We start from the raw sequence: 27,964 nt of genomic DNA, 5'->3' as shown, positions 1-27,964 counted from the left end.
GGGTATTTACCCAAAAAACCTGAAAACTTAGGTCTACACAAAAACCGGCACCCATATGTTTATAGCAGCTTTATTCGTAATTGGTAAAACGTGGAAGCAACTAAGATGTCCTTCAGTAGTAGATATCAGCAACCAAGATATCCAGACAATGTAATATTATTCAGCACGAAATAGAAATAAGCTCTCAAGCCATGAAAAGACATGGAGGAAACTTAAATGCAGCTAAGTTAAAGAGCAAATCTGAAAAGGCTATATACAGTATGATTCCAACTATATAATATTCTAGGAAAGGCGAAACTATGCAGACAGTAAAAAAGATAAGTAGTTGTCAGGGATTGGGGGAGGGAGAGATGAACAGGTGGAGCACAGATGACGGAGGAGTGAATCTACTCTGTATGATACTATGATCATTAATACGTATCATTATACCTTTGTCCAAACCCATATGTACCCTAATGTAGACTATGGATTTGGGGGATAATGGTATGTCAATATAGGTTCATCAGTTATAGCGAATGTACCATTCTAGTGTGGGATGCTGATAGAGGGGGAAGTTGGAGGTGGGACAGCAGGTATGTGGGAACTCTATACTTTCTGCTCAGTTTTGCTCTAAATCTAAAATTCTTTTCTTTTGTAATGGCATCCCTGTATTAGCCAAGAGCAAAATCAGGCAGATTATGGTTGTTATGAGAGAACTTTAAAAAAAAATTTCCTGGGCACTCTTTAAATATAATGATCCACTACTTTAGTAATAATCCTAATTACAATGATGGCAACAAATAAATATGATAATATAATCAAATACCTAGGGGCGCCTGGGTGGCATAGCGGTTAAGCGTCTGCCTTCGGCTCAGGGCGTGATCCTGGCGTTATGGGATCGAGCCCCACATCAGGCTCCTCCGCTATGAGCCTGCTTCTTCCTCTCCTACTCCCCCTGATTGTGTTCCCTCTCTCGCTGGCTGTCTCTATCTCTGTTGAATAAATAAATAAAATCTTTAAAAAAAAAAAAGGGTTATAATGCAAGAAATTTATTTAAAAAAAATACCTAAAATAGATATTCCTAGAAACCAATAAATAGTGTTATTTTGAGTTGGATTTTTCTTTTGTTTACATTTGCAACTTTGAGTCTTACTAGGTAATCTCTATGTCACTTTAACAAAGTTTTATAAACTTTGGGTAGATATTACTCATTTATAATGTTCATAATACACTATACACTATAATGTTCTTAATGTTCATAATACACTAACAATCCTATTTCATTGCCACTATCTCACTCCTGTTGCTGTTTTCACTGAGTGAACAGAAATAAAATTTGAGAAAGGTTTGAGACACAGAAACAGTATCTCCTAAGGTCTTGGTTCCCTTATCCCATTTCCTAATCCCCAGACAAGCTCTTCTAAAAATATTAAAAGCCTTTAAAGGTGCATAGCTGAAAAACTGCTTGATAGAGCTAAAAGCTCACCGGTCAGCCAAGTCTTGACAAAAAGCATGTTTGAGTTTAATAAAAGTGTATTTGTAGAATTAATACACTATAATAAGACAATGTGTAATGAATATTTTGTTTCCCTAATGAGAAAAAACTCATTACTTGAGAAACAATATTTTCCATTACTAAAGAAAAATTTTCTTTCTTGCTGCAAATGAGAAAATTATTTGAGGACAATACATAACTATAATAAACATAAATCTATGCATTATTTTAACTCTTTATGCTTTATACAGAATTGAATATTTAATTATTATAATTTTTAAAAAGGTATCAGGGCTAAAACAAACAAACACACAAGTAAATACCTGAAATACCTCCTGGCTATCCCATGAAATATGTGCCTAATTCCAATGTTATTTTCTTTCTCAATATTTCAGCAAGGCTATAGGTAGTTCTAATAGGTCATTAACATAAATGCTATTAAAGAATAATGAAATCTGCTCAAACTAGGTTATATCATTTACCAAGGTGATAGGTTCTGACTCTGAAGAAGATTGCTGACAATTTATCTGACCACTAAGGACTAATGTTTGACTTATAAATTCTAATTTCATCTTTTGCACACTGAGGAAAGAGATTAACAATTTTATCCACGTCAAGATGCTTGTTTTGAAGAATTGATTCCATCTCTTTGAATAGTTCTTTCTCCAGTTTTCTCATGTTGTCCAACAAGGTTTTGGCTTTTTCCTGAACAATTAAAAAATAAAAATAAATAAACACACACACGTACAAGTCTAGCCAAATTCCAATTCACCTCTACAAACAAGATTTGTTCATTCTGGTTTCCACTTCTAGGTTGGTTTCCCTACTCTTATTCTTTAGATTTAGAAGGAATTAAATTCTTTAGGAAAAATCATTGTTCTAGATTGGATTAACAGATTAACCCCAATGTATTAGGTATTTTTAATAGAAAAGAATAATTGTATAGGATTAGTCTATAAGCAAGAAACCTAAAAAATAACAGGACCATTGAAATTATGATACTGTGTATGGGGAAGGTTGCTGAAAATTGATGCTAAGATATTTTTATGAAGTTGGATCTTCTATATTTAAAATCAGTATCAGATTAAACAAAGGAAAAACAGCAGTATTCAAGGGAAAGGACAACTAAAAGAAAAGACATTTTCTTTATGATTCCTCCCTATGATAGCTCTCTGTTTCAAGAAGGGGGGGGAAACGGTCATGACTTTTACAGAATGAAGCAATTTTTAAGTTACTGATGATTACCATAACCAGTTATAGGGTAGCTACTGAGAGAAAAAGTATATAAGAAGAAAGTTATTAAAAAATGAGCATAATTTTTAAAAATTACAGAGCAGAACTCCACAAAACAAAGATTCTTAACCTTAATGTGCATTTTAAAATCAAATTGTATCAACTTTTTCTGAAGAAATGCTACATTACATATCAGTGGGAAAAATGTATTTTGTCTATAAATGGTAGAGGAATAATTAGCTCTTAGAAAACAAAGTTAGAATCCCTACTTCATAACATACACAAAAATAAATTTCAGACAAATTAAATATTTTTTTCAAACACACACATATATACTGGAAGAAAATACTGAAGTTATATTTATTTTGAGGTGAGGCTGGCCTTTTGAAGCATAAAATCAAGATGCCTTAAAGGAAAAGATTAACAAATGTAATTGACTAAACTTAAAACTTTTTTTGTCTGACAAAAAAGTTTGATAATAGGAATGCCTGGGTGGCTCAGCGGGCTAAGCGTTTGCCTTTGGCTCAGGTCATGATCCCAGGGTGCTGGGATTGAGTCCCATACCATGCTCCTTGCTCAGCAGGGAGCCTGCTTCTCCCTCTGCCTGCTTCTCCCTCTGGCAAATAAATAAAAATAAAATCTTAAAAAAAAAAAAGTTTAACAATAAACTGAGATGGAAATTTTGCAATATAACAAAGACTCAGAATTCACATATTTTTGCCTCTTTGAGGCAAAAGACAAAAACAGCCAAGAAACAACTGAAAAATAGACTAAGGAAAAGAAGAGGCAAGTCATTTAAGAGGAAATACTAATGGCCAATAAACTTCTGAGATTTTTAACCTCATTAGTAATCAAGAAATGTAAATTAAGGGGATGCCTGGGTGGCTCAGCCAGTTAAGCAGCTGCCTTCAGCTCAGGTCATGATCTCAGGGTCCTGGGATGAGCCTGGAGTTGGGCTCCCTGCTCAGCGGGGAGCCTGCTTCTCCCTCTCTCTCTGCCCTGCCCCACTGCTCATGCTGTGCACGCGCTCTCTCATTCTCTCTCTCTCAAATAAATAAAATCTTTAGAAAAATGTAAATTAAAAGTCAGTAGCATTGACTCGCTCCAAGACATGAAAGTAGATTAGAACCAGAGAAAGACAAATACCATATGATTTCACTTAGATGTGGAATCTAAAAAATAAAACGAATAAACAAACAAAAAGCAAAAATAAACCCATAAATACAGAGCAAACAGACTGAATGGTTGTCAGAGGAGAGGGGGGTGAGGGGTGAGCAAAATGAGTGAAGAGAAGAGGGAGATACAGATGTCCAGTTACGAAATGAATAAGTCAGGGGATAAAAGGCACATAAGGAATACAGTTAATGGTACTGTAATAGCATATGGTGACAGACGGCAGCTACACTTGGGGTGAGCAAAATATAATGTATAGGGTTGTCCAATCACTATATTGTACCCCTGAAACTAATGTTAACACTGTGTGTCAACTATACTTAAATTTTTAAAAAAGTAGACTAGAACCTTTGACATTTCTTCCCTCAAATTCTATTGTCTTTCCACTGCTTTCTGTTGTCAATCAACATTTAATGCCTATTAAATAAAGCCTAAAATAGTAACAACAGCTTTAAAATTTTAATTTCAGTATTATTAGAAAGATGTCAATCAGCAATTTAATTAAACAAATATTTAATAATAAGTCTACAAAACCAAACTTCCAGAAGGAATATTGAGAGAAAAGAAAGCTGACAACTCTTGAGAATTATAGCAAGCTATTAGTGCAGGGTGCGGGCTCCTCAGGGAGGAATGAGGGAAAATACCCCAGAGAAGACAGTCTTGAAACATATCACTGAGGAACTTGAGCAAAGGCAAGAAGAACCAAAGGGCTCATCATTCTTCACAGGGCTGTGCTGAGCCTGGAGGGTAAGCCAAGCCCACGCAGTGTCTGACACCATGGCCAGTGGATTGGGCTCTCATCACATTTAATGGGCTCCTAGAACAAATTGCTTGCCTCTCACTCCATGCCATCAGGCTACAAAAAGTGTTTACGCTCTAGGTTGTGTGTGTGTGTGTGTGTGTGTGTGTGTGTGTGTGTGTGTGTTAAGATTTATTGGAAGGAGGGGACAGGCAGAAGGAGAGGAAGAGAGAGTCTTAAGCAGACTCTGTACGATGCTGGGCTCCATGTCAGGCTCAATATGATGACCCAGAGATCACGACCTGAGCTGAAACCAAGAGTCAGACGCTGAACTGACTGTGCCACCCAGGTGCCCTTACACTCTTAAGTTTTAAGTGAAAACAAAGTAGCCCAAAATAAAGCAAGAATAGTGTCAAGAATTCACAGCAAATAGGTCTAGAGAGAACTCTCTGCTTTAAGCATAAGCAAAGCAGGCAGGGGAATGGCAACTGTGCAAACATACTACAGACAAACGTAAATAAATAATTACTTGGAGGACAATTAATTTAATTCATTTTATGTAGAAAGAATGTAAATGTTGATACCTTGATGAAGTAAAAGGAATTACAGGCAATAGAAATCAGCAGCTGGTATAAACAGGTGAGAAAACGTATAAGATGACCAAGTTTTTCCTTCGTTGAGGGAAATGAGGTGAGGTTCTATCAAACACCTTTAGGTAGCCCCTCCATTTCCTTCTAGTCTATTTTATCTCTGGGGCAGAGAGGGAAGAGGGCAAGAGGGCTAAGAAGTATAGATATTATAAAACTGTCAATCTATGTATGTATCTATCTGTCCCCCCAAAATATATCTACTTACTTCTTGAGATGAGATTTTGGATGATATGTTAATCTTCTATAATGCTTACATTTAAAAATCACAAGCATTTATCATTTTTTTAAAACTCCAAATCATTATTATTATTCTAAGTCTAAGGGGTGTTAAGTACTTTCCATTAAAATTAATCTAAGGCTGTATGATTAAGAACCTTATGTAAGAGACTATGTTAACTGCCCTAGCTTTGTCATTTTTGGTGTGAGATATAAACGAAGCGAGCTGCTTAAGCTCCCTAAGTCTCAGGTTCCTTATCAGTAGAATGGACATAATAATAGGAGCTACTCATAAAAACGGAAATAATAATAGGAGCTACTCATAAAGAGTGTGAAGATTGAATAAAATATTCGGTGTGATGCTACCATGGTGCTGGTGAATAGTAAGTGCTCAGTAAACGTTAGGTACTGTTACTACATTTAATAGACTCAATTTCCCTAAGAGATTCACAGTGCATTCCTTTTTGTTTTTTTTTTTAAGATTTTATTAATTTATTTATGTATTTAAGAGAGAAAGAGCCCCATGAGCAGGGCAGATAGGAGGAGATGAGGAGAGGGAGAAGCAGGCTCCCCGCTGAGCAGACAGCCTGATACGGGACTCGATCCCAGCACCCTGGGATCATGACCTGAGCCAAAGGCAGATGCCTAACTGACTGTGCCATCCAGGCGCCCTCACAATGCATTCTTAACCATTATTTTTAACCTTTGGTTACAGCTCTACTATAATCTAAGCATCTAAACTATTTTTAAACCTGTTTTTAGATGAAGGAAGGAAAGAAAGCTGAAATTCCGAAGTTCAAAATGTGGACTGAACCATACTGGAGACTATTCTCTTTTTTTTTAAAGATTTTATTTATTTATTTGACAGAGAGACAGCCAGCGAGAGAGGGAACACAAGCAGGGGGAGTGGGAGAGGAAGAAGCAGGCTCATAGCAGAGGAGCCCGATGAGGGGCTCGATCCCAGAACGCCGGGATCACGCCCTGAGCCGAAGGCAGACGCTTAACCGCTGTGCCACCCAGGCGCCCCTGAAACTATTCTTAATGGTAAAACAGAATATAATTTAATCATACCTCCTTTTTATCTATTACTTCCAATGCCTGTTGATGTTTTTGGTAGAGCGGGTGTCTTCTGTCAGGCTTAAACTGAAAACGTGGCTTCTTTTTAACTGGATCTTCAAGTTCAAATGTTGGTGAACTGGTATCCAATAGTTGTGAAATATTTGGTACAAATATGAAAGGCTTAAAAACGGATCTAGAAGAAAAAGTCTTCATTAAATTGGCTTGTGGGGATATAAAAATATTCAGCATTATTCTAAATCTTTTAAGATTCCCTCTAGCTTCTATTAATTTGCTACATCCTAATTGTTCCTGTCATACTACTTATACCCATGTCTGTCTTTCCTGGTACACTGAGCTCTCCTCTGGGGCTGGAGCACACTTTATTTAGCCCTCCGTGAACCTAACAAAGGGCCTGGCACAGAAACAGTGCCAAGTGGAGTTACAGTTCATCATTTTCTACTGCAAACTCCACAGCCCAAGGGTAAGATCAATCCTCAGTGTTACAGACTGAGGTTTAGGATTTGGAATGAAAATCAGCAGCAGTATTAATAAGGTATTCATGAGTCTCACTCCATCTTCTTGAAAATATCTTTAATAACATGAAAGAGCGTAACCGTAGGAGATAGTGAATATAAGATCACTTCAAAATGTAATGTACATTAAGTTCTATGAGAGACACTAATGACTAAAGATAGTCTATACAAATCCTGCTTTAGATACAGCTTCAACTACTGACAGTTTAAATTTTATATGCATGTATTTTCTAGATATGAATAGATAAGTAACCATCTAAATCTGACACGACTACATCATTTAATCTTTTTACTGTTGTTAATCATCTAATAATGCAATACTGAATCTGCAAAAGAAAACCATCTACTTTTTTCTTCTTGACAAATTTAAATATATTTGGGGAAAGAGAGTAGGGATAACTGCATACAAGACACTATTAACATTTTGTCCTATAAAAATGAGAATAGTTATGGCAGTTATATACATATGGAAATGGCAGACTACACCCTGAACAGAAAATGCATCCAAAAATTAATATCATATTTGTGTTAAGAAAAATTTAGCCTGGGGCACCTGGGTGGCGCAGTCGTTAAGCGTCTGCCTTTGGCTCAGGGCCTGATCCCAGGGTCCTGGGATCGAGCCCCGCATCAGGCTCCTCTGCTGGGAGCCTGCTTCTTCCTCTCCCACTCCCCCTGCTTGTGTTCCCTCTCTCGCTGGCTGTCTCTCTCTCTGTCAAATAAATAAATAAAATCTTAAAAAAAAAAAAAAAGAAAAAAAAAGAGAAAAATTTAGCCTGGCAAAATCACCAACAGACTAATGACTACCCTACTCCCTGACCACTTGCTGATTTAAAATATTTTATGACTTTACCTCTCAGGATCAGGAGTCCCTGTGAAGAAGTGAATGCAAGGAATGCTGGAGTCTTGAGGTAAAATAGAAACCATGCTTGCAGTGGTCAGGAATTCTCCCTCCATATTAATGCCACTTGGTTTATCTCGGAGAATTTCCATCATTGTTTCAAAAGTTATATTTCCTAGGGAAATCATTTTAAAAATCATCAAATACATATGAATTTGTAGATTGACATACTGTAAATATGAACTGCTTTCTCTATTGATAATATATAAAATGAGATAATGGTCTAGGTATAAATTAGAGATTGACTATAAACAAAGTTTGTATCATAACTATTAGATTAGTCTCATTCTACTGTTATAAGGAAGATTTTAGAAAATATAAAATACAAAGTCTCAAAACCATTATATCAGGTAAAATTGTAACTTACTAAGAAAGAAAAAAATGCAATATACACTCAGTTTTGTTGCCCTTAACAAAACTTTTTAAGGTGTGTTTAGTTAGCAATGAACTGACAATATCAGTAACTACTATCTGAGTCTATCTATTCTGGGAACCAAATATTAAGAGAACATTGTGCTTGGTTTCCAATATTATACAAGATGTTCTTTATAAAATAACATATTCCTTTTCCTGTAATAATTTCTGTACCTGACATTAATACCCTTATCTGAAAGTGTGAATTGTAACCAGAGTGGGAATGAAGGAGACCAAACACATTATTGGTTAATGGAATTTTAATGAACGTAATTCTGCTGGACTACTTAAACAACTTAAAAGTCCATTGTGTGTGATGAAAATAGACGGCATTATATTTTGTTTTCTCTTTTCATATGTGAAGTTTGATATTTTAAGGAGTTTTTTATTTTAGAAAAATAGAAAAAAATCTATTTTATCTCTTTAGTAAACACAACATGGCCATGGTTACAGAGAGCCTCAGAATTCAGAATGTATTTGCAAGGCATTTCCACCAAAAAATTTAAAAAGCCTATCATGCCTTCAGACAGCTCTGCTCCTTGCTATACATATCCATAGTCAAAGATGTGGTTCAGGAAATAACTACCTCATGACAAGATGAATAATCTTACTCCTACACAACACAGTCCTCCAAAAGTAGCCCAAATACCTTCTTCTAACATGTCATAATTCTCTTCCCAAAAATTTGACTCTCAATTCCCTCTGAATCAAATTAAAATTAAAACTCCCTCAAATTAAAACTTACCATTAAGCTTAATTGAAATAAGCTTTTCTTTCCTATAAGCATTCCTGATCTTTTGTATATTTTGGTCCTATCTCTGCCATTAGATTATAAATTCTCTAAAGACAAGAATGGATTTTTCTCTGTTTAGTTCTCATTCATTCAACACATACTTATTGAGCATCTACTAAATGCCACACGCTGTCCTAGGAAATGGAGAGACAGAGAAACAGACAGACAGATAGATACTGATTCACTTTGACATAGATATGTAGCTCTGTGAATGTAAAGAAGTGAAAGTCCCCGGTCCAATTTCAGTTGGGGTGACCACTGTTAACAATTCAAAAAAAGATCTTTCCTGAAGAGTTCAGAATAGATTTAAAAGCCTTCCTCTGAATAAAACAAGAAATTCTCATTATCAAAAGAAAATGATCCTAGAAAATAGCCATATAAAGTAGCACGTTTAAAAAAGAATAAAAATTTCATGGTAAATAGTGGAGGAAAAGGATTGATCAGGTCTTTAAAATGAAATAATATTACAAAAATAAATGTACATAAGCTTATAGTTAACAAAATTTAGGTTAGAATTTTAATATACTAATTCTTAGAAGAATAAATCAAGTGTAATTTTTCCAAAAAAGTGGTAAGAGAATATAATTTTACTGCAACATAATCATAAAGATAATTTTTTAAAATTATTTATTTGAGAAAGTGAGAGCACGAGTGGAGGGGCAGAGGGAAAGGGAGAAGCAGACTCCCCGCTGAGCAGGCAGCCTGACTTGGGACTTGATCCCAGGACCTTGAGACCATGGCCTGAGTTGAAGGCAGATGCTTAACCGACTGAGCCACCCAAGCGCCCAAAACCTACTAATTTAAGTCTCTGTCTGATGAGGCTAGTTTGTGAATACCAGTGAGTCACTTTCTACTGTCTCCTCTCTCTCGGTTTTCAGTCATTTAGTCTTATTCCTTGGCATGTCTGATAATTTTTTTATTGAATGTTGGACACTATGGATGAAAGTCTGTAGAAGCTCTTCATGATGTTTTCCTCAACAGAGGATTTAATTTTCTTCTGGCAAACGGACAGAATATAAGTAGATTACCTATTGATCCAGTTGAGACTGGTATATTCCCTATTGTAGCTTTTCTGGGGTCTCAACTGAAAGCCTGGGTGTTTCCCAGGCCTCTTCCTGGTTCACTATTAGATCTAAGTTTTGTTCCTAAGGCCTTGTGAGATTCCCAAATCTCTACTTAGTTTCTTAGGCTCTTAGCAACTACTTTTGTCTTGATTTCTCAATGTCTCATCCTACATTTGTGCTGCTTAGAAGTCAAAACTTGTTTTAAGGAGAAATTGTGACGTAGAAGGTCAGGCACTTCTCAAAGCGTAGCTAATCTTTTCTCAATCTCTTGGATCTAGGCCCTCAGGTCCTAACTGTTTCGGGTGTTCACCTATACCTTCAAACAGTGGCTTTTATTTCTCCAGCTTTTATAGTTATTCTTGGGGGGAGGTTAGTCTAATAGTAGTTACTCCTTGATAACCAGAAGCAGAAGTCCAGGTTAGTGCTTTTAACCGCTCCACTATTAAGCCGCCCATCAGTCCCTTTTTACCCTCAAGTAGTATCAATTTTTCAGTAATAGTAACGAACATGATAGACCCATACTGTAAAAAGTAGAGTTAAAAAATACATAAAACATATAGTTCCTGCCATTAGATATTTTCAGATACTTTATATTGGAAATGTTTAACTAATGCATTAAAATTAGTTCCAAAGAAACAAATAACTTTCATTTAACACAGTTGGTTGACCACAGGTATTTGTTTCCTCTCTCCTAATACCCTATTACAATGACAGTAAAGAAATAAAAAATGAAATAACTCACAAAGACAAAGAGAGCATGAGAAACAAGAATCCTTTCCCCATTCCCACGATACATGGGAATAATTAAAAGGAAAACCTTACAGCAAGTCTGTGCTCAAAATGTGATTCTGTGACATTTTAAATTAAAATAAAATTGACTTCCATATAAAATAATTTAATGTTACACCTTCAGTCAATCATATACGTTACCAACTGTTTCACGTTAATGGCAAATTTTCCATTTCTCCTTAGGGTAGCTATGACTTCAAATTCAAGAAAAATAATTTATAGATAACTTGTTATAAGAACGAATCTTTCTGTTAATTTTGAGCAAATGCAGGAAGAAAAAAAGAGGGTGTATTTGAAAACAGCCCTTAACATTAAAACTAAACAATAAAGCAAAAGCCTACCATCCACACCTATCTATCAGACACATAGCTTCCGCACCTAGTGAGATTTTAAAATGATTCAAATCTAAATTCCTATAAATGGCAAGTTTTAATGAAAACAGTGTCAGAACCATAACACTGCAATAATACAGGTATTATGAAAATGTTTTCTGTATTCAAAACCTACAATTCTCAAAATGAAGGAAGGATTTACATGATCACTTGAGTAGGATAGCTGTAAGTAATCCACTAGCAAGCATTGAATAAGTACTGAGACTGCAGTAGCAGGGTTCAGTAAAATGAATGCAAAACACAGGGTGCAATTTCACTGCAATTTAAACTAGTTATTTAAAATACATGAGTGAATATAGATACAATTTGGATATACATGCAGCACAGTTAATAGCTATCAGGTAGCTGGAAAGAAGAAAGGTAGGCTCTTCCATCTAGAAAAATCATAGGAAAAATTAACTATAATGTACTACTAGACAATTTTCTATGAAAGTATTGGAAAGACATTTATTCTTTTGGCAAAGCACAGAAAGCTGGATGAACTGTACTTTCTACTTGAGGAGAAAAACAAGTTTCGTGTCAGATGCAACTCTTGCTATAATCACGTATGCATTTTAAATCTATGTATAATCAAGCTATTTTGTAGTTAAATATAACAGAATTAATTATTATGATACATTGGTTAATTTATTTATAATTACCTCTATTTTTTCTTTCTTTTCTTGACATTTTCCTCTCCACCTTAATTATGTGTTGTTATTCTTCACTTTTTTAGGAATACTTGCTAAATTATGTCCTGAGCCTCTACGTTTAATGCCAGAAAAAAGTACACAACAGTGATCTTTGTTAAATTATCTGTAAGTTACAATTTAATTCAACTAACAATACTTTGTTAACTTAATCAAAAAATACGTATTAAACACATACAACATACTAGTGCAAGACACTGAATGAGGTGCTGAGAGAAATATAAGCTCAAATAAGAGAGTCCATTTTTTTCGGTTTCATGGAGGAGATAAATGAAGAGCAGTTTCCTCATTTGTGAAATGAAGATAATACCTACTTCACATAGTTCCTGAGAGAAGACAGTGCAATCATTTAGCACAGTGTCCACCCCAATAGCTTTTAATAAATGGTAATTGTACTGCAAGTGCTACTCAGTCTCTACTTTTACAATAATAGTAAGTCTAAAAATCCTTAGAATAACACATTTTAGCATTTTCTACATACCCATCCACATGAAAAAAAAAAAGACAGTTTAAATAATCAATTTATAAAATGACAAACTAACATTAAGAAACCTTATTAAAAACCTTTCAAATGATAAGACACTCTTCTGGAGAGCAAAATATAAAATGCTAAATATTTTGAAAACAATGACATTATGGCATTCTAAAAATATTGTCACAAACTTTTTTCTGTCCTACCAAATAATTAACAGATTACTAATGTGCTTAATGAATACCTAAGAAGCAAATATCAATCACTGATCTATGTCTGAGTAGTTGCTTTCTGATTGGTTTACAGAACCATTTTATCCTTCAAGTGAAGGAGAATATATTAGTTACATATTTTGAAATATTAATGGAATCACCCATTTAGTAGTTAACTGCCACCCAATAATCTTCTAAATAGAAGTTACTTTTCTGGAGCTATCTGGAAGCAAAGGGACAAAGATAAACTACAAGTTTTTTTAAGAGTTGGTAGTAACCAAATATAAAAATGGAAGAAGATATATTAATAAACAGGCAATTTAAAAATTATAATTTTTCAACAAACATAAGAATTATTATAAGAACAATTAGACACATAAGAACATGTCTAATCTCACTAGTAAGAGATTTCTATTTTAAAATAATAACATGCCATTTCTGCTACAAAATTTATCAAGGTTGACCAAAATAATATCCTATATTGATAAATATATTAGAATGGCACTCAAATATTGCTGATGGAAATTTAAATTGATGCAACTTTTCTGGTGGTCATTTTGGCAATGTTTTTCAAAAGCCTTAAAATATGCATATATGCTTTGACCCTACCTCCTACTTCTAGAAACATATTCTAGGAAAATAATCATGGGTGGGAATATAAATAAGCTATAAAGCTTATTACATAATTTGCAATAATGAAAAACTAAAAACAACCTAAATAATGGGAAATTTGTTAACAAAAGTATGATTCATACAACTAGTCTTTACTATATAATAATTAAAATACAACCATATGAAAATAAGATATCAAAATTATAGAAAACTATGCATCTGTTAAAATATAAGAAAATTCTGAATATATTAAGATAGAATTATCTACATTATATATTGCTAACTAAAGAAAAGTTATATGCAGAAAAATGTGTATGGTATACTACCATTTCTGTAAAAAAAAGAAAAAATTACATATACATATTTGTTTCATTAAACATATATTATCTCTGGAAGAATATATAAGGGATTACCTGTGAAAAAAGAAATTAATATCTAGGGACGGGATAGAAGGAAATAACTTCATTGTATACATCCTGTGTGCCTGTGGATTTTGAATCATGTGACTATATTTCTATAAATAAAATATATATTAAATGACATGGGAAGGAGTTCTGCTTTCAATTAAGCTAAAAGTAAGCTCCTATCAGACCCACCCTCCCTTAGATAACATAAACTTGGGACAAAATACAGACCACCTGAAGGTTTTTTACAGTGAACAAAAGCATGAAAATTCTGGAGGGGGGACATTTGGAAGATGGGATGAAGCACAGGACAAATTTCCTATTTTTGTCTTGGCTTTAGCCTAAGGGAAGGCCTCAGTCAGTGCTGTGCAATATTGTGCAAGTATTTACAGAAAACCTTGGGCTTTATGGCCTGAAGAACTAGAGGTCAACCACAGATACTAGAAAGTAAAAGAGGAATCCCATAAAAGACAGAGTTAGAGAGAAAAACCCCCAAATTATGTGCAAAAACAAAACAAAACAAAACAAAAACCCCAAAACACCCTGCCCAAATTTCCATCTGTTTTGTGAATCGGCAGACCGCCAGCTGCACAGCTAAAGATAAAAGAACGGAGCTGAAATTTGAGCTGCCCATCAGTAGAGTTTAAAGGTTGAGTACAACCAGTTAAACTGTGTAGAACTCTCAAGAGTTATTCCTTTTTAGGTGAGTTTTGGTGGCTTGTGGCTTTCAAGGAATTAGTTCATTTCCTCAAAGTTTGTAGTATTTCCCTGTTATCCTCCCAATGATGGTGGGGTCGATAATGATATTTCTTTACCTGACATATAACTTGTGTTGTCTTCCTTTTTTTCTTTGTCAAACTGTCTAGGGTGTATCAATTTTATTGATCTTTTCAAAGAACCAGGTTTTAGTTTGATCAATTTTCTCCATTGTTTTCATTTCAATTTTATTGATTTCTGCTTTTATCTTTATTATTTCCATCTTTTTCCTTGATTGGGATATTTGTTCGTTTTTGGTTGGTTTGTTTTGTTTTGTTTTGTTTCTTGAGGTGAAAGTTTAAGTTTATATTGTTGAGTTGAGACCTTTCTCATTATCAACCAGAAGTATTAAATGCTACAAATTTCCCTGTAAGCACTACTTCTGCTGCATCCCACAATTTTGGTATATCCATTTTCACGTCATTTCACTCAAAATATTTTCTAATTTCCCTCGAGACTTCTTTTTGACCCACAGATTCAAAATGTGTCATTTCCAAGTATTGGGGACTTTCTAGATATCCCCCTATAATTGATTTCAAATTTAATTTCATTATCACCAGAGACCATACTTTGTTATGTTGCTTTTAAATTTGGTAAGATTTGTTTTATGACCCAGGATATGGACAACCTTGGTGTATGTTTGACGTGCACTTGAAAAGAATGTGTATTACACTCTTGGGTGGAGTATCCTATAAATAATGAATTAGATCCAGTGGTTGATGGTACTGTTCAGTTTTTTTTATATTCTTGCAGATTTCCTGTCCAGTAGTTCTTCTGATAACTAAGAGAGAAGTACTGAAGTCTCCAATTATAATTGTGAAATTGCCTATTTCTCCTTTCAGTTCTATCAGTTCTTGCTTCATGTATTTGGAAGCTTTGTTGTTAGATGCATATATATATTTACCATGGAGACATAATAATCCCATTAAAATGACCTTTTTTTGATTATGTAGTATCCCTCTTTTCCCTGGTAATTCATCCTGCTCTAAAGTCTAACTCATCTAATATTTACATAACCAACCCAACTGTCTTTTGATGAGTGTTTACAAGATATATGTTCTCCCATCCTTCTACTTTTCACCTCAAGTTAGTTACTCATATATAGCAATAGCTGAGTCTTGTTTTGTTTTGTTTTTTAAATTCACTCTCACGTGCTCTGACTTTTAATTGGTGTGCTTAGAACATTAATACTTATAGATATGTTGGAATTCAAGTCTACATTATATTGTTTGTTTTCTGTCTGATCCTTCTGGTTTTTTGTTCCTCCATTTCCCCTTTCTTGCCTTATTTTTGAATATTTTCTTAGTATTCTATTTTAATTTCTCTGTTCAACTTTTTTTTTCTATATCTTATTATATAGCTTTTTAAAAAGTTGCTCTAGGATTACAATATACATACTTAACTTTTCCACTTACTAGAATTAATATTTTAAAATTTCAAGGAGAATGTAGAAATCTTACCACCATACAGGTCTCCATGTACTCCCCTCTTTATACTGTGGTTATTCTGTGTATTATAGGATATGTAATGTTGGCTTATAACTGTCAGACATATTTTTAAAGTCTTAAAAGGAGAAACACAGTATTATATTTACCCAGACATTTATCATTTCTGTGGCTCTTCCTTCACTGTTAAAGTTCCACATTTCGCTGTGGTATCATTTCCTTTCTATCTAAAAAACTTCCTTTAAAATTTCTTTTAGAGCAGACTATTGGCAACAAAGTCTCTTAGTTTTCTTACATATCAGAATATTTTTATTTCTCCTTCATTCCTGAAGAATATTTTGGCTGAATATAGAATTCTGGTTTCACAGGTCTTTTTTCTTAGAATTTTAAAAATGTTGTTTCATTGCCTTTAGGCCCCTATGGTTTAAAATGATAAACTCTCAGAAATCATTTTTACCTATATGTAATTAGTTTTTTCTTTAGCTGCTTTCAAGATTTTTGTCTTTGTCTTCAGTTTCTGGTGGTTTGTACATTTAGGCATGGATTTGAGTTTATCTTGTTTGAGATTTGCTAACTCTCCTGAATCTGTAAGTTTAAGTCTTTTGCGTTTTGACAAGGTTTCAGCCATTATTCAAAGACTTTTCTGCATCACACCATTCTCTCCTTCTGAGACTCTAATGACATGAATTTTCAGTACTATTCCACAGTCCCTAAGACCCTGTTCTTTTTGTTTGCTTGCTTCAACCTCTATTGTTCAGATTAGACAATTTCTACTGATCTGTCTTCATGTCCACTGACTCTTTCCTCTGTCATCTCCATTCTGCTATTGAGCCTACTGAGTTAATGTTTTACTTTGGTATTGTGTTTTTCAATGATAAAATTTCCAGTGAAGTATAGATTCTAATTAAAAGGCAGAACTTATCACAATGGTTTTTAAAAAGAAAAGACCAAACTATATGCTTTTTATAAGAAATGCACTGATAGTCTGAATACTGATAGTTTGAAAGCAAATGATAGGTAAGTATATGTCATGTAAACAGTAAGGAGAAGGCTGGGCTAAAATTGACTTCAAAAAAATGAACACTACCATGAGAAATGTTTCATAAAGGTAAAAGGACCAATTCACCAGGAAGACATAACAATTATAAATGTGTATGTACTTAACAACAGAATTTCAAAATACAAAGCAAAAACACACAATTCCATAAATAAAATTGGATATTTTCACACTCCTCTCTCAGTAATATATACAACAATACAAAAAAATTAGTAAAGGCATAATGATCACAATATCCAGAATGATCACGTCCCTAACTAGTCCTAGAATAAAGGCTACTCTAGAGCTATCCTAGAAAAGCTTAAAAACAGGCCTAAGAGAAATGATACTGTTCCACAGGTTACTTAACTAATACAAACTCCAACTTTAAAGGAATAAAACAAAATCCAGCATGCAACAAATAAAATCTACAATGTCTACTATCCAATCAAAAATTACCAGACACATGAATGAGCAGGAAAATTTGACCCCAAACCAGAAGAAAAGCAGATCAACAGAAACAGATCCAGAAATTGCAGAGATAATGGAGTTAGCAGACAATGAGGCTAAAACAGCTATTATAAAACAGGTATATGCTGAATATGCTCATCGAAGAAAAACATGAAAGTAATGAATAGAGAAATGGGAAATATACACAAAAAGTACCAAACAGAACACATAGAGATAAAAAACATAATATCTGAAATGGTAGTATCACTAGATGAGATTAACAACAGATTAGATAACACAGAAGAAAAGATCAGTGAATTTGAAGAATAACAATAGAAACTATCCATAGTAAATGTAGAAACTACATCCTTTTATCTCAATATCCACATAACTTAAATGTTTTCAATGGCAGTTACATGTAGATTCATTATAGCAGATTTCTCATTTGGATGGGAAATTTGAGTAAAATCTGATTATCTGTCATATCAAATATTCACATAGTGACTACAGACACACAGATGTGCTGAGATCCTGTATGACTTACTGGTTTAACCAGTGTTTGTTTCTCAGCACAGCACAGGTAGCCCCAGATGAGCCTACCAAATACCTGTAGCTCTGAGTTCAATCTCTCACCAGAGATTCTGCTGACCCAGAGCCTGAGACAACAGACAGCTCAATTCCAGGCTGGGACTCTGGGAAGGGAGCAGAATTGCATTTTTCAGATTCATAATCTTGGTAAGTAGTCCAGTTCCTGCTCCCCAAATAGGTCTTCACCTAGACACCTACATTCTCATGGATGTTAAAATTATTCTTTAAGGCTTATATCTGGTCCGGAACCCCCTCCTTGATACAGATAGGAGGACTGTGTGAAGAAGAGACACCTGAAATCTTGCCAACACTATGGGTTCTTTCTTCATTTTTGGTAGTTGTTGATTTCCTTTTCTTGTGTTCAAACCTAACTATATATATATCCCTAATGTTTAAATATTTTACTCAATATTTCTAGAATTGAGGAGAAGAGGGAATTCTTGCATCTGCTCACTTTGTCTTCTCAACTAGTTCTAGATATAACTTTTTCAGTAAGAAAATAACCAATAAGAGTATTATCAAAAGACAAATTAAAGAAACATGTTTCCATGTTCCAATAATTTCTGAGAAGAAAAATAATCCCAATTTTGTTTAAGACTATTAGTAAAAGCTGAAAAAAGGGGTCTGAGGATTGCAAATATATACTTGTCCTTCAAAAAGAATTATTATCCTCTCAGAATTATACAGCGCTTCACTCATCTCAAGAGAAAAAAGCTTATAATAATTGGTTTATAAAATATCAGTTTAATAAAACTGTATCTTTACTAAGAATAATTCCTTCAAAACCAGATTTTATCCTACCCACATTATACCCAGGCAAAATATAATTTTTCATTCTGATATTATTTCAATGATAAAATTACCTTTGTGTTTATTCAGAAGCTTGTAGCCTTCACAGTATCTGCCTGGTGAAATCATCATCTTTGCTGTGTCAAGATAAGAGTATGTTGCCGCAAAATCAAACTCCTTTTTACCATCCCACCAACCTTTCTGCTTAGCATAGTTTCTCATGTCTGGATGTTCCCGATCAATCTTGGTTGTTATAGAAAGCTGATTAGAAATATTACGAACTCCCTCTATTTTCAAAGAAGAGGGGAAGGGAAAAGAAAAATTACATTTAACATGTTATATTTATTTGTAGATTATGATTCTTAATCACTATTTATTTTTTTAAAGATTTTATTTATTTGACAGAGAGAGAGAGTGAGAGAGGGAACACAAGCTGGGGGAGTGGGAGCAGGAGAAGCAGGCTTCCCACTGAGCAGGGAGCCTGATGCGGGGCTCAATCCCAGGACCCTGGGATCGTGACCTGAGCCGAAGGCAGATGTTTAACGACTGAGCCACCCAGGCGCCCCCTTAATCACTATTTAAATGAGAATATAGACTTCTGAATTTTGTACTGTGTACATCTCATCTATTACATACTCAAAAAGATAAATAGGGGTGCTTGGGTGGCTTGGTCAGGTAAGTGTCTGACCCTTCATTTCAGCTCAGGTCATGCTCTCGGGATCATGAGACTGAGACCTGCATCAGGCTTCATGCTGGGTGTGGAACCTGCTTAAGATTCTCTCTCTCCCTCTCCCTCTGTCCCTTCTACCTGTCCCCGCCCCACTTGCGCTCTCCCTCCCCCCCAAAAAAGATAAATGAATTACTTTTTTTAATTAAACTTTTTAAACTTTTTATTTTGAGATAATTGTAGATTCACATACAGTTGTTTGAAGTAATACAGAGATCCTGTGTACCCGTTACACAGTTTCCCCCAATGGTAAAATATGGTATAATAGCACAGCTAAACTATTGGTGTTGATACAGTCAAGATATAGAGTATTTCCATCTCCACAAAGATCACTCACATTGCCCTCCTATGGCCACACCCACTTATCTACCCCCACTAACCTCTCATTAACCCCAGGCAACCACTGGTCTGTTACCCATATCTATTACTGTCATTTCAAGAATATTATACAAATAAAATCATATGGCATATAACCTTTTTTCTTTTTTCACTTGATATCATTCTCTAAAGATTCATCCAGGTTATTACATATATCAATTGTTCATTCCTTTTTATTGCTGAGTATTATTCCATAGTATGTATCAGTTTGTTTAACCATTCACAAGTTAAAGGACATCTGGGTTGTTTCTAGTTTTTGGCTATCATGGAGAAAGCTGCTATAAATATTTGTATAAGGCTCTTGTGTGAATGTAAGTTCCTGGGATAAATGCACAAGATTGCAATTGCTAGGTGGTATGGTAGTTGTATATTTAGTTTTTTTCTAAACTGCCAAACTGGGGCACCTGGGTGGCTCAGTAATTAAGTGTCTGCCTTTGGCTCAGGGCGTGATCCCGGCGTTCTGGGATCGAGCCCCACATCAGGCTCCTCTGCTGGGGCCTGCCTCTTCATCTCCCACTCCCCCTGCTTGTGTTCCCTCTCTCACTGGCTGTCTCTCTCTCTTTGTCAAATAAATAAATAAAATCTTTTAAAAAATAAAAAAATAAATAATAAATAAATTAATAAACTGCCAAACTGTTTTCCAGAGTAGCTACACATTCTTACCAGCAATGATTAAGTGGTCCATTCTCCACCTTCTCACCAGTGTTTAGTAGTATCATTTAAAAAATTTTAACTATTCTGATATAAGTAGAGATACCTCATTGTGGCTTTAGTTTGCATTTCCCTAATAGCTAATGATATTGAACATTTCATGTGCTTTTTTGACATCTGTATATCCCTTTAGGTGAAATGTCTCTTCCTGTCTTTTGCCTATTTTTCTAGTTGGATTGTCTTTTTACTGTTGAGTTTTGAAATTTCTTTATATATTCTTTATATATTGATCTTTTGTAGAAATTACTTTTTTAAAATTAGTCATAAATAAGTTTAGAACAGAAATATAAGACTCCCAAAAATATCATGGCACTAAGTTATAACAAAATTTTCAACTAAAATACAAAACAGAAGAATAAAAACCAGTTCTAAAGAGACCAAAATGAATGAAATAAATCATAAAAAATGAAAATTGATAATGTTTTAAAACCAAATTAGAATAACAGTTTGTTAAGTAGAAATCAATTAAATTACTCTAACAAAGTCATACTTGGGATATTCTCACTACAAAAGCTAGAATAAAATCATGATAGAATCAAACAGGGAAGAGGAGTTTTCCATCTAATAGATAATTCGTTAAAATTTAATTATATAATTCTTGGGCTCATTTAGTAACAGGAAGAGAAACCAGCAGGCAAAGTTAATCTACAACTGGATAATTACGCTCAATGAAGGTATTCATTTTGAATAGCTAGGTAGGGCTATCTTTCTCAACAGAATACATTTATTCATTTCTCTCTTGCATTTAGCACACTTAATAAAATAAAGAGTGCTAGTGGTATTATCAGGTCAATTAGAATATAAGAAAACAGTCTAAATTCAATTTTATGTATTAGGCAAAATAAAAACAGGTAAAATATAAAATAAAATGTCATCAAAACAACTGGCAATGACTTATTTTGAAAAATAACATCCAAATCCTCCAAAGCTCAAGGCTACCTTCAGGAAGACTTTCCGAATTTCTCCAGCCCACAATGACTTTTCCTTTCTCTAAATGTTCACAGCGTCTATGCACCATTTAATATTTTCACATGTGCAAATTATCTCCTCTCTAAAACTAGGAGATCCAGGAGGTAAGTACATAAAAAGTACATGATCATGCTTGAGTATGAGGCTGTACTCTTACGAAAGAATATTGAACTGAGAGTCAGGATGGAAAGATTTAAATTCTACGTCTTTCAATCACTGCCTCAAGTAAATCACTTCGCATCTCCAGATTTCCTCATTTGAAGAATGAAAGGAATATATGGTCACAAAGAAACCATGAAAAAAATGCAAAGCATCCTAAAACAATAAAATTGTGTTATTTTACTCAATGTTTACGCTTTACTATTGCATCAACATATTCTTTTCAGCCACTAACTGACAGATACCAATCCCCAGCAGCACTCCCCTTTCCTCACCTCCATAACCACACGCAATAAATTAAAATTTCTGAGTTCAGCCCAAAGTTAAAAGAGGAAGAAATGGCAAAGGATTATTAAGAAGTGGAAAAGTACTAAAACAGCCAAGAAATGCTGCACAGAAAATATATACAGGTTATATAAAATTAATATCAGATGAAAAGGGGAGACCACCACCTTTTTCTTTTTTTCAGAGAAGCTCTTTGTAGTGCTCTTTCACTGTTAACATTCTTTCAAATGTTTTCATTTCCCCCACAGTTCAACCCTTCATTGCACTGGATTATAAATCTTGAGAAACAATTAAATGCAATGGCTGCAGCTAAGGGGGTTATTTTATTAATTATAAGGCAAATTTAAAAAAAATCATGAAAAGTTGTCCATACCTTGTACTTTTTCTGCAGCCCAGTACTTCCCTGCAGTCTCCAGAATCCAGGCTTCATTCCTATCAGCTATCAGGAAACTATTGTGATAGCTAAATACCATCCTACCCTCTGAACAATTTCCACCCTGGCCATATTTTTCTAATAGATCAACAATGACATTGAGGGCTTTTTCAGCTGTATCAGCTCTTTCAAGGCCAAGTCTAAAATAAAAATATAAAAGTTTTCAAATTAAATTTCCATCATTTCTCTTAAATAATTTCATGCACATGAGATTTTTTGTTTATATTCAAAGTAAAACTTCTTTCAAGTTAACGAATAAACTGAAATCCAACTTCTAAGCCATTCCTTCTGAAGTCAGTTTGGAATCATGAAAACAAAGTCTTTGGAATCATAGATCAATGTTCAAATTCCAACTTGGTAATTTATTGGCAAGTTGCTTTATCTCAGTATCTCATCTATAAAATGAGGATAGTAATATACAGCCCATGACGTTACTGTGAGAATTAAGGTCTGATAAAATATATTAGATACTTTACATAATTCACATAAATGAATCATAATTTTCAACTCCTTCCCTTCTCCCAATTAATGATCTTAGCGTCTGCAAATTACATGCCAGTATAAGCATACTTTGGAAATACTGCAGGTTCGGTTCCAGACCACTGGAATAAAACGAATATCACAAAAAGCAAGTCAAATGAATTTTTTGGTTCCCCAGTGCATATAAAAGTTATGTTTACACTATACTACAGTCTACTAAGTATGCAACAGCATTATGTCTAAGAAACAATAACATATCTTAATTTAAAAATTAATTTAAAAAGACTTCATTGCTAAAAAATGCTAACCGTTATCTGAGCTTTCAGCAAGTTATCATCACTCATCACAGAACACCATAATAAATATACTAATAATTAAAAGTTTGAAATATTGTGAGAACTACCAAAATGTGACATAGAGACACGAAGTGAGCAAATGCTGTTGGAAAAATGGTGCTGATAAACTTGCCTGACATAACATTGCCACAAACCTTCAATTTGTAAAAACTGCAATATCTGTGAAGTGCAATAAGGCAAAGCATAAGATGAGGTATGTCTGTACTCTGAAGCATTTTAATACAAGCTATAAAGTATCAAGGTCCAAAATATGGGAAAAATAGGAAAATAAAACTTGTAAGAGTTTTAGACAAGTTCTATACTGAAAAAAATATAAGTAAAAAATAACCTGACAAGGTCCATGCCCAGTAGTGCCTCTTCATCACAAACTTCTTCTCTTCCCCATACAGCTTCATTCCCAATGCAAACTCCATGCTCGTTGGCTCCCATTTCTGCCCCCCATAACCAAGCTGGGCGACTAAGGACAACAGCATATGTTTCAGGAACTTGATCAATTTCAATATAAGTACACTGTGAAGAAAGTCATAGCAACAACCATAAAACCAAAAAAGAAAAAGTTATCAAGTTTCAGAATCTTACAATTCAATCAGAAGACATGCCCACTATGAAATAAAGTATAACTAACTTAACATTTTCAATAATAAAGTTACTACCCTTAAAACATATTCAGAATTGACCCTAAAGCTTTTACTCATTCAAATATTTATTAAGCATCTCTTATTACAAAGACTCTGCTAAGAGATATATTAGTTATAAAGATGAATCAGATACAGATCTTGCTTTCCAAAAACTAAGACTTGTACACTAAAGAAAACACAATAAAACATAAAGTATAAGGGCCATTAAGAAAAGTAAAAATGAGGTGCTGACGTAAGCTCAGGAGAGAGATGGTTTCTAGTTGTGAAATCTTGAAACATTTTGTAGAGGAAGATGTATTCAGTTGAAACTTAAAGGGAGTGGATCTCAATCTCAATGTCCATTATTTCTTAATTAGTGACATATGTCCCATATGGTAGCTCTTATGTACGAGAGAATTGCTATAGAAGCATATGTAACATGTGGAAGTCACCCATCTGGTATGTCTACCATAGTGAAAAGAATAAGAACCACTGGTTTACAGAATAGGAGAAATTTAAACATAAAGAGAGAAAGTGGAAATGGATCCAATAAATAGTCTCAGCAAAAGGGAAAAAAGGCCTATATACAGAAAACATCTAATATTTAATATATTTTAGTATTAGAATATCAATAAAATGAAATCTAAAAAAGCATAACTTAATAATAAAAGCATAATGTGAAACTTTTACTTTTAAGTTTCATAGTGAATGGATTTTTAATAAAAATTGTTAAAGGATCTTTTAATTAATGTGTATACTACCAAATGACTGCATAAAATGCATGTTGATAGTATTATCACAGGGCCCCATAAGCCTTTTTTGGTGATAAAAACTGTTATTTCCAGAGACTGGAATGACTTTCTCTATTCTACACCGATCAGAATACTTTCTGCCCATCAAACTCGAGCTGAAACCCCAGCTCCTGCTAAAGACTTCCTTGATCTCTAGTCTGAATTAATTGCTCTTTCTCCACTGTTGTCACACAACTTGTTGCTCGCTCTTAAATTTAGCATTTAAACCACCCTACTTTATAACAGGGTTAGTTACCTATGTTACATACATCCTATTCCTCTACTAGACTCAAAGCTCCTGGAAGACAAAACTGGTCTAGACAGCAGGCTTTAAATCCTTGCCCTATTTGACATGCTCGCGTATGATAAACATTCAAATATTTTATCAAAGAATTAACAACTATTTTTATTGTTATTTCAGCTTCCTCCAAATCATTGAAATAAAAGCCCAGAAATCTAGTTCTGACTCAAATTATTTTTCAAATTGAAATCCTTGAATTTTTAACTTCTATAGTCCCTGCCAAATAGCTAGCTCATGATTTAAAAAACAAAAAACCTGTTTATGATATTTTTTTTAAAGATTTTATTTATTTATTTGACAGAGATAGAGACAGCCAGCGAGAGAGGGAACACAAGCAGGAAGAGCGGGAGAGGAAGAAGCAGGCTCATAGTGGAAGAGCCTGATGTGGGGCTCGATCCCAGAACGCCGGGATCACGCCCTGAGCCGAAGGCAGACGCTTAACCGCTGTGCCACCCAGGCGCCCCTGTTTATGATATTTTTAAAGAAAACTATTGCCAGCAAAACATGTACTTCACCTACCTGAAGATGTTCTCTCGGGTTGTCATGAACTGCAGCAGGAAAATAAACTACCTCCTGTACTTCATCGCACAATCTATCTGAATTTTTTCCAAAAATAATCCTGTTACCAACAGTTGCTGGAGGCAATGCCACAAAAGTATCACAGGAACAAGGTTCCATTTTTTAAAAAACTAAAAAACATACAGAAGATGCAAAATAAAAAGAGAAAAACATTTTTAGTATATACAAAACACAGAATTTTACTTGATGACCAAGGGATGTTATTGCCATACCTAATAAAGGGTGTTCCTTAAAGTTTTAAACTTTATACTGTACTACAAAAATCAGTAAGAAAACGACTTGGGAATGAATCTTGTACTACAAGAAGCAGTAAGAAAATAGCAATGACCAGTACGACCTTCTAGTCTGTAGGTCAAATTTATCCTCTAAGATCTTCCTCTCCTGAAGTCTTCCCTGAATCTTCTTTCATTTCACTATTTCCATATTTGGGAACCCCTGCACTTAACTCTATTGCTATGAAGACCATATCTGTGTACACATATGAGTTTCCATATTTGTGTACATATACGAGTCTCTTTCTGGACAGCAAGATCCTTGAGGGCTGGGAATATGCTTTATTAATCTTTGTATTCTCATCACCTGAACTTATGAAAAGTCCCAGTATTTCCTCAAACAAGAAGAATACACACAAATTATAATACTGAGAAGACTTAAATTTTAAAAGACTCACAGAATCAGACAAATACAAAATCATGTCAATAAAATTCCAAATTGTTGATATTTCCAGGAAGAAGTTCACATATATAACTTGTAAATCCTGTTTGTAGAATTTAATATCAAGATTGTGTCTTCATTTGTAATTTGGAAATTCTTAAATCCTCAATTTTCGTAGAACATATTTGCTTCCAATATGGACATACTGTTTTAGAATTTCCTGCTTTCCTTTATTTTATAATGCCCAAACCTTAGAATGGCTTTACACAACAGACGCTTGCAATTTAAAAACGAAATGTAAATCTAATAAATGTTTCATTCAAAAAACAAAATGACTCAAGTAAGAAAGAAACACCTTTAGAAAGAAACTCCTAAGACTTTTCTCTTTTCCTCAGTTATGGATAGTTCCTCAGTTATATCATAGTTGCCGTTCTTTTCTGCGAGAATTTCAACCTTTACGTCCTGGATCGCCTTCTCTTTGTGTTCCAAAGTTACTTCTACCACTGCCTAACCTTGGCAGGCTATTTAATCTCTATCTAAGCCTTCTGCCCCGTCGGTATATATCTCAGGAGGCTGTTATTAGAATTTAATAAGACAATGTGTAAAACTTTTTGCATAGTGCATGGAACATATCAGACACGCAAAAGAAAGCTGTTATAGTTATTATTGGATAGAAGAGTAAACTTCTCACAAAAGGTTTATTTTTGCAATCACACCCACTGCCTCTCTAAGAGAGGACTTGGTTGGTGGATCCCTTAACAGCAGTAGCAGCCACGTCCACCGAAAACCCTGGAGTCTCAAGGGCTGTCAAGCTGTACTGCATGATCTGCGCTAACTGCGGTCATCCGAGAAGCTAAGGAAACATGCCACCTAGTTAGGAAAACACCTAGCCCATTTAGAATGGAAACGTTCGAGAGCCTAGTACACATTAATCATTCAACAAAGGTTTATGAACATCTCTCTGAGCCAGACACCGTAGAGCCGGTAACAAAATAGAATCCTCGCTCTTGTGAAGTTGCCATTCTATTTTATATGCTTTAGTTCACTAAGAGTTTTCAGAAACATCACATCCTTTGATCCGTACTAACGTACTATACAGTTTGGGCGAGAATTACTATTTTCACAACGCAGACGAGAAAATCGGTGCGGAAAACTACGTAACTTGAGTCAGAGTCCACAGAATAAAGGGTTCGAACTCCAAACACCCCTTCCCACCCAGCACACACTCCACACCCCAGCTGGCGGCAGTCAGCCCGCAGCCGGCTCACCTCAGACCCCGGGCCCCTCCCGCAGCCCCTCTGTCCCGCCCGCGCAGCACCTCGCGGCTTCCCACTTCGCAAGTCCACTGCGCACGTCCCTCCCCCGTTCACGCCCCTCCCCCAGCCTAGGACCTACCCTCAAAGGAAGGGGGAAGGGCGTGCTGCGGTAGGCGGAGGCGACAGTTGCCGGAAGCTGTCACCTTTGACCGCGGAAGTTCCCGCTGCCCTTGGCGGCGCAGTTCCGGTTAGGCGGCCGTGTTTGTTTACGTTGTTTACGGGTCCAGCGGCTGCTTTCCCCACCTTAGGCTTTAAAATGGGGAAATCTTTCGCCAATTTCATGTGCAAGAAGGACTTTCATCCGGCCTCCAAGTCCAATATCAAAAAA

The 27,964-nt window shown here is 34.9% G+C and overlaps 3 protein-coding genes across 6 annotated transcripts in view; 2 read left to right on the top strand and 1 right to left on the bottom strand.

Moving 5' to 3' along the window:
• GPR155 (G protein-coupled receptor 155) overlaps nucleotides 1–25,613 on the top strand; it is a 71,823-nt gene extending 46,210 nt beyond the window's left edge. Inside the window, exon 16 of the mRNA XM_087861539.1 lies at nucleotides 25,389–25,613. Within this exon, the coding sequence (XP_087717665.1) occupies nucleotides 25,389–25,470 (82 nt within the window). The 3' untranslated portion in view covers nucleotides 25,471–25,613. The remainder of the gene's footprint in view (nucleotides 1–25,388) is intronic.
• On the bottom strand, nucleotides 55–27,797 carry SCRN3 (secernin 3). 4 transcript variants are annotated; one of them, XM_045800328.2, is made up of 8 exons: nucleotides 27,716–27,797; nucleotides 25,607–25,776; nucleotides 23,707–23,888; nucleotides 22,483–22,682; nucleotides 18,955–19,167; nucleotides 7,928–8,090; nucleotides 6,557–6,737; nucleotides 55–2,179 (listed from the first exon to the last, which is right to left on the bottom strand). In XM_045800328.2, exons 2-8 carry the CDS (start codon nucleotides 25,763–25,765, stop codon nucleotides 2,009–2,011), a joined length of 1,269 nt encoding a protein of 422 aa, XP_045656284.1. In that variant the 5' UTR covers nucleotides 25,766–25,776; nucleotides 27,716–27,797; the 3' UTR covers nucleotides 55–2,008. The 4 variants fall into 4 exon arrangements, with proteins under 4 accessions (XP_045656284.1, XP_045656283.1, XP_045656285.1 ...); XM_045800327.2 differs by lacking the exon at nucleotides 27,716–27,797 and adding an exon at nucleotides 27,589–27,676; XM_045800329.2 differs by lacking the exon at nucleotides 27,716–27,797 and adding an exon at nucleotides 27,639–27,662.
• Nucleotides 27,783–27,964, top strand: part of CIRSR (corepressor of RBPJ and splicing regulator) — a 38,235-nt gene continuing 38,053 nt past the window's right edge. Inside the window, exon 1 of the mRNA XM_045800326.2 lies at nucleotides 27,783–27,964. Within this exon, the coding sequence (XP_045656282.2) occupies nucleotides 27,893–27,964 (72 nt within the window). The 5' untranslated portion in view covers nucleotides 27,783–27,892.

Source organism: Ursus americanus, chromosome 1 (genome assembly GCF_024610735.1).
Source record: "Ursus americanus isolate L20-20 chromosome 1, mUrsAme1.1.p, whole genome shotgun sequence".
NCBI lineage: Eukaryota > Metazoa > Chordata > Mammalia > Carnivora > Ursidae > Ursus > Ursus americanus.
Note: the sequence above shows the minus strand (reverse complement) of the source record. Positions and strands in the feature narration are given on the sequence as shown.

Bases quoted from the DNA above. Each gene is read 5' to 3' on its own strand.
- SCRN3 (XM_045800328.2), bottom strand. From the start codon at position 25,765: ATGGAACCTTGTTCCTGTGATACTTTTGTGGCATTGCCTCCAGCAACT. The intron at 6,738-7,927 runs GTAAAGTCATAA...TTTTTCTTCTAG, and splicing joins GGGACTCCTGATCCTGAGAG to ATCCGTTTTTAAGCCTTTCA. The intron at 2,180-6,556 runs GTATGATTAAAT...TTAATTGTTCAG, and splicing joins AAGTAATAGATAAAAAGGAG to GAAAAAGCCAAAACCTTGTT.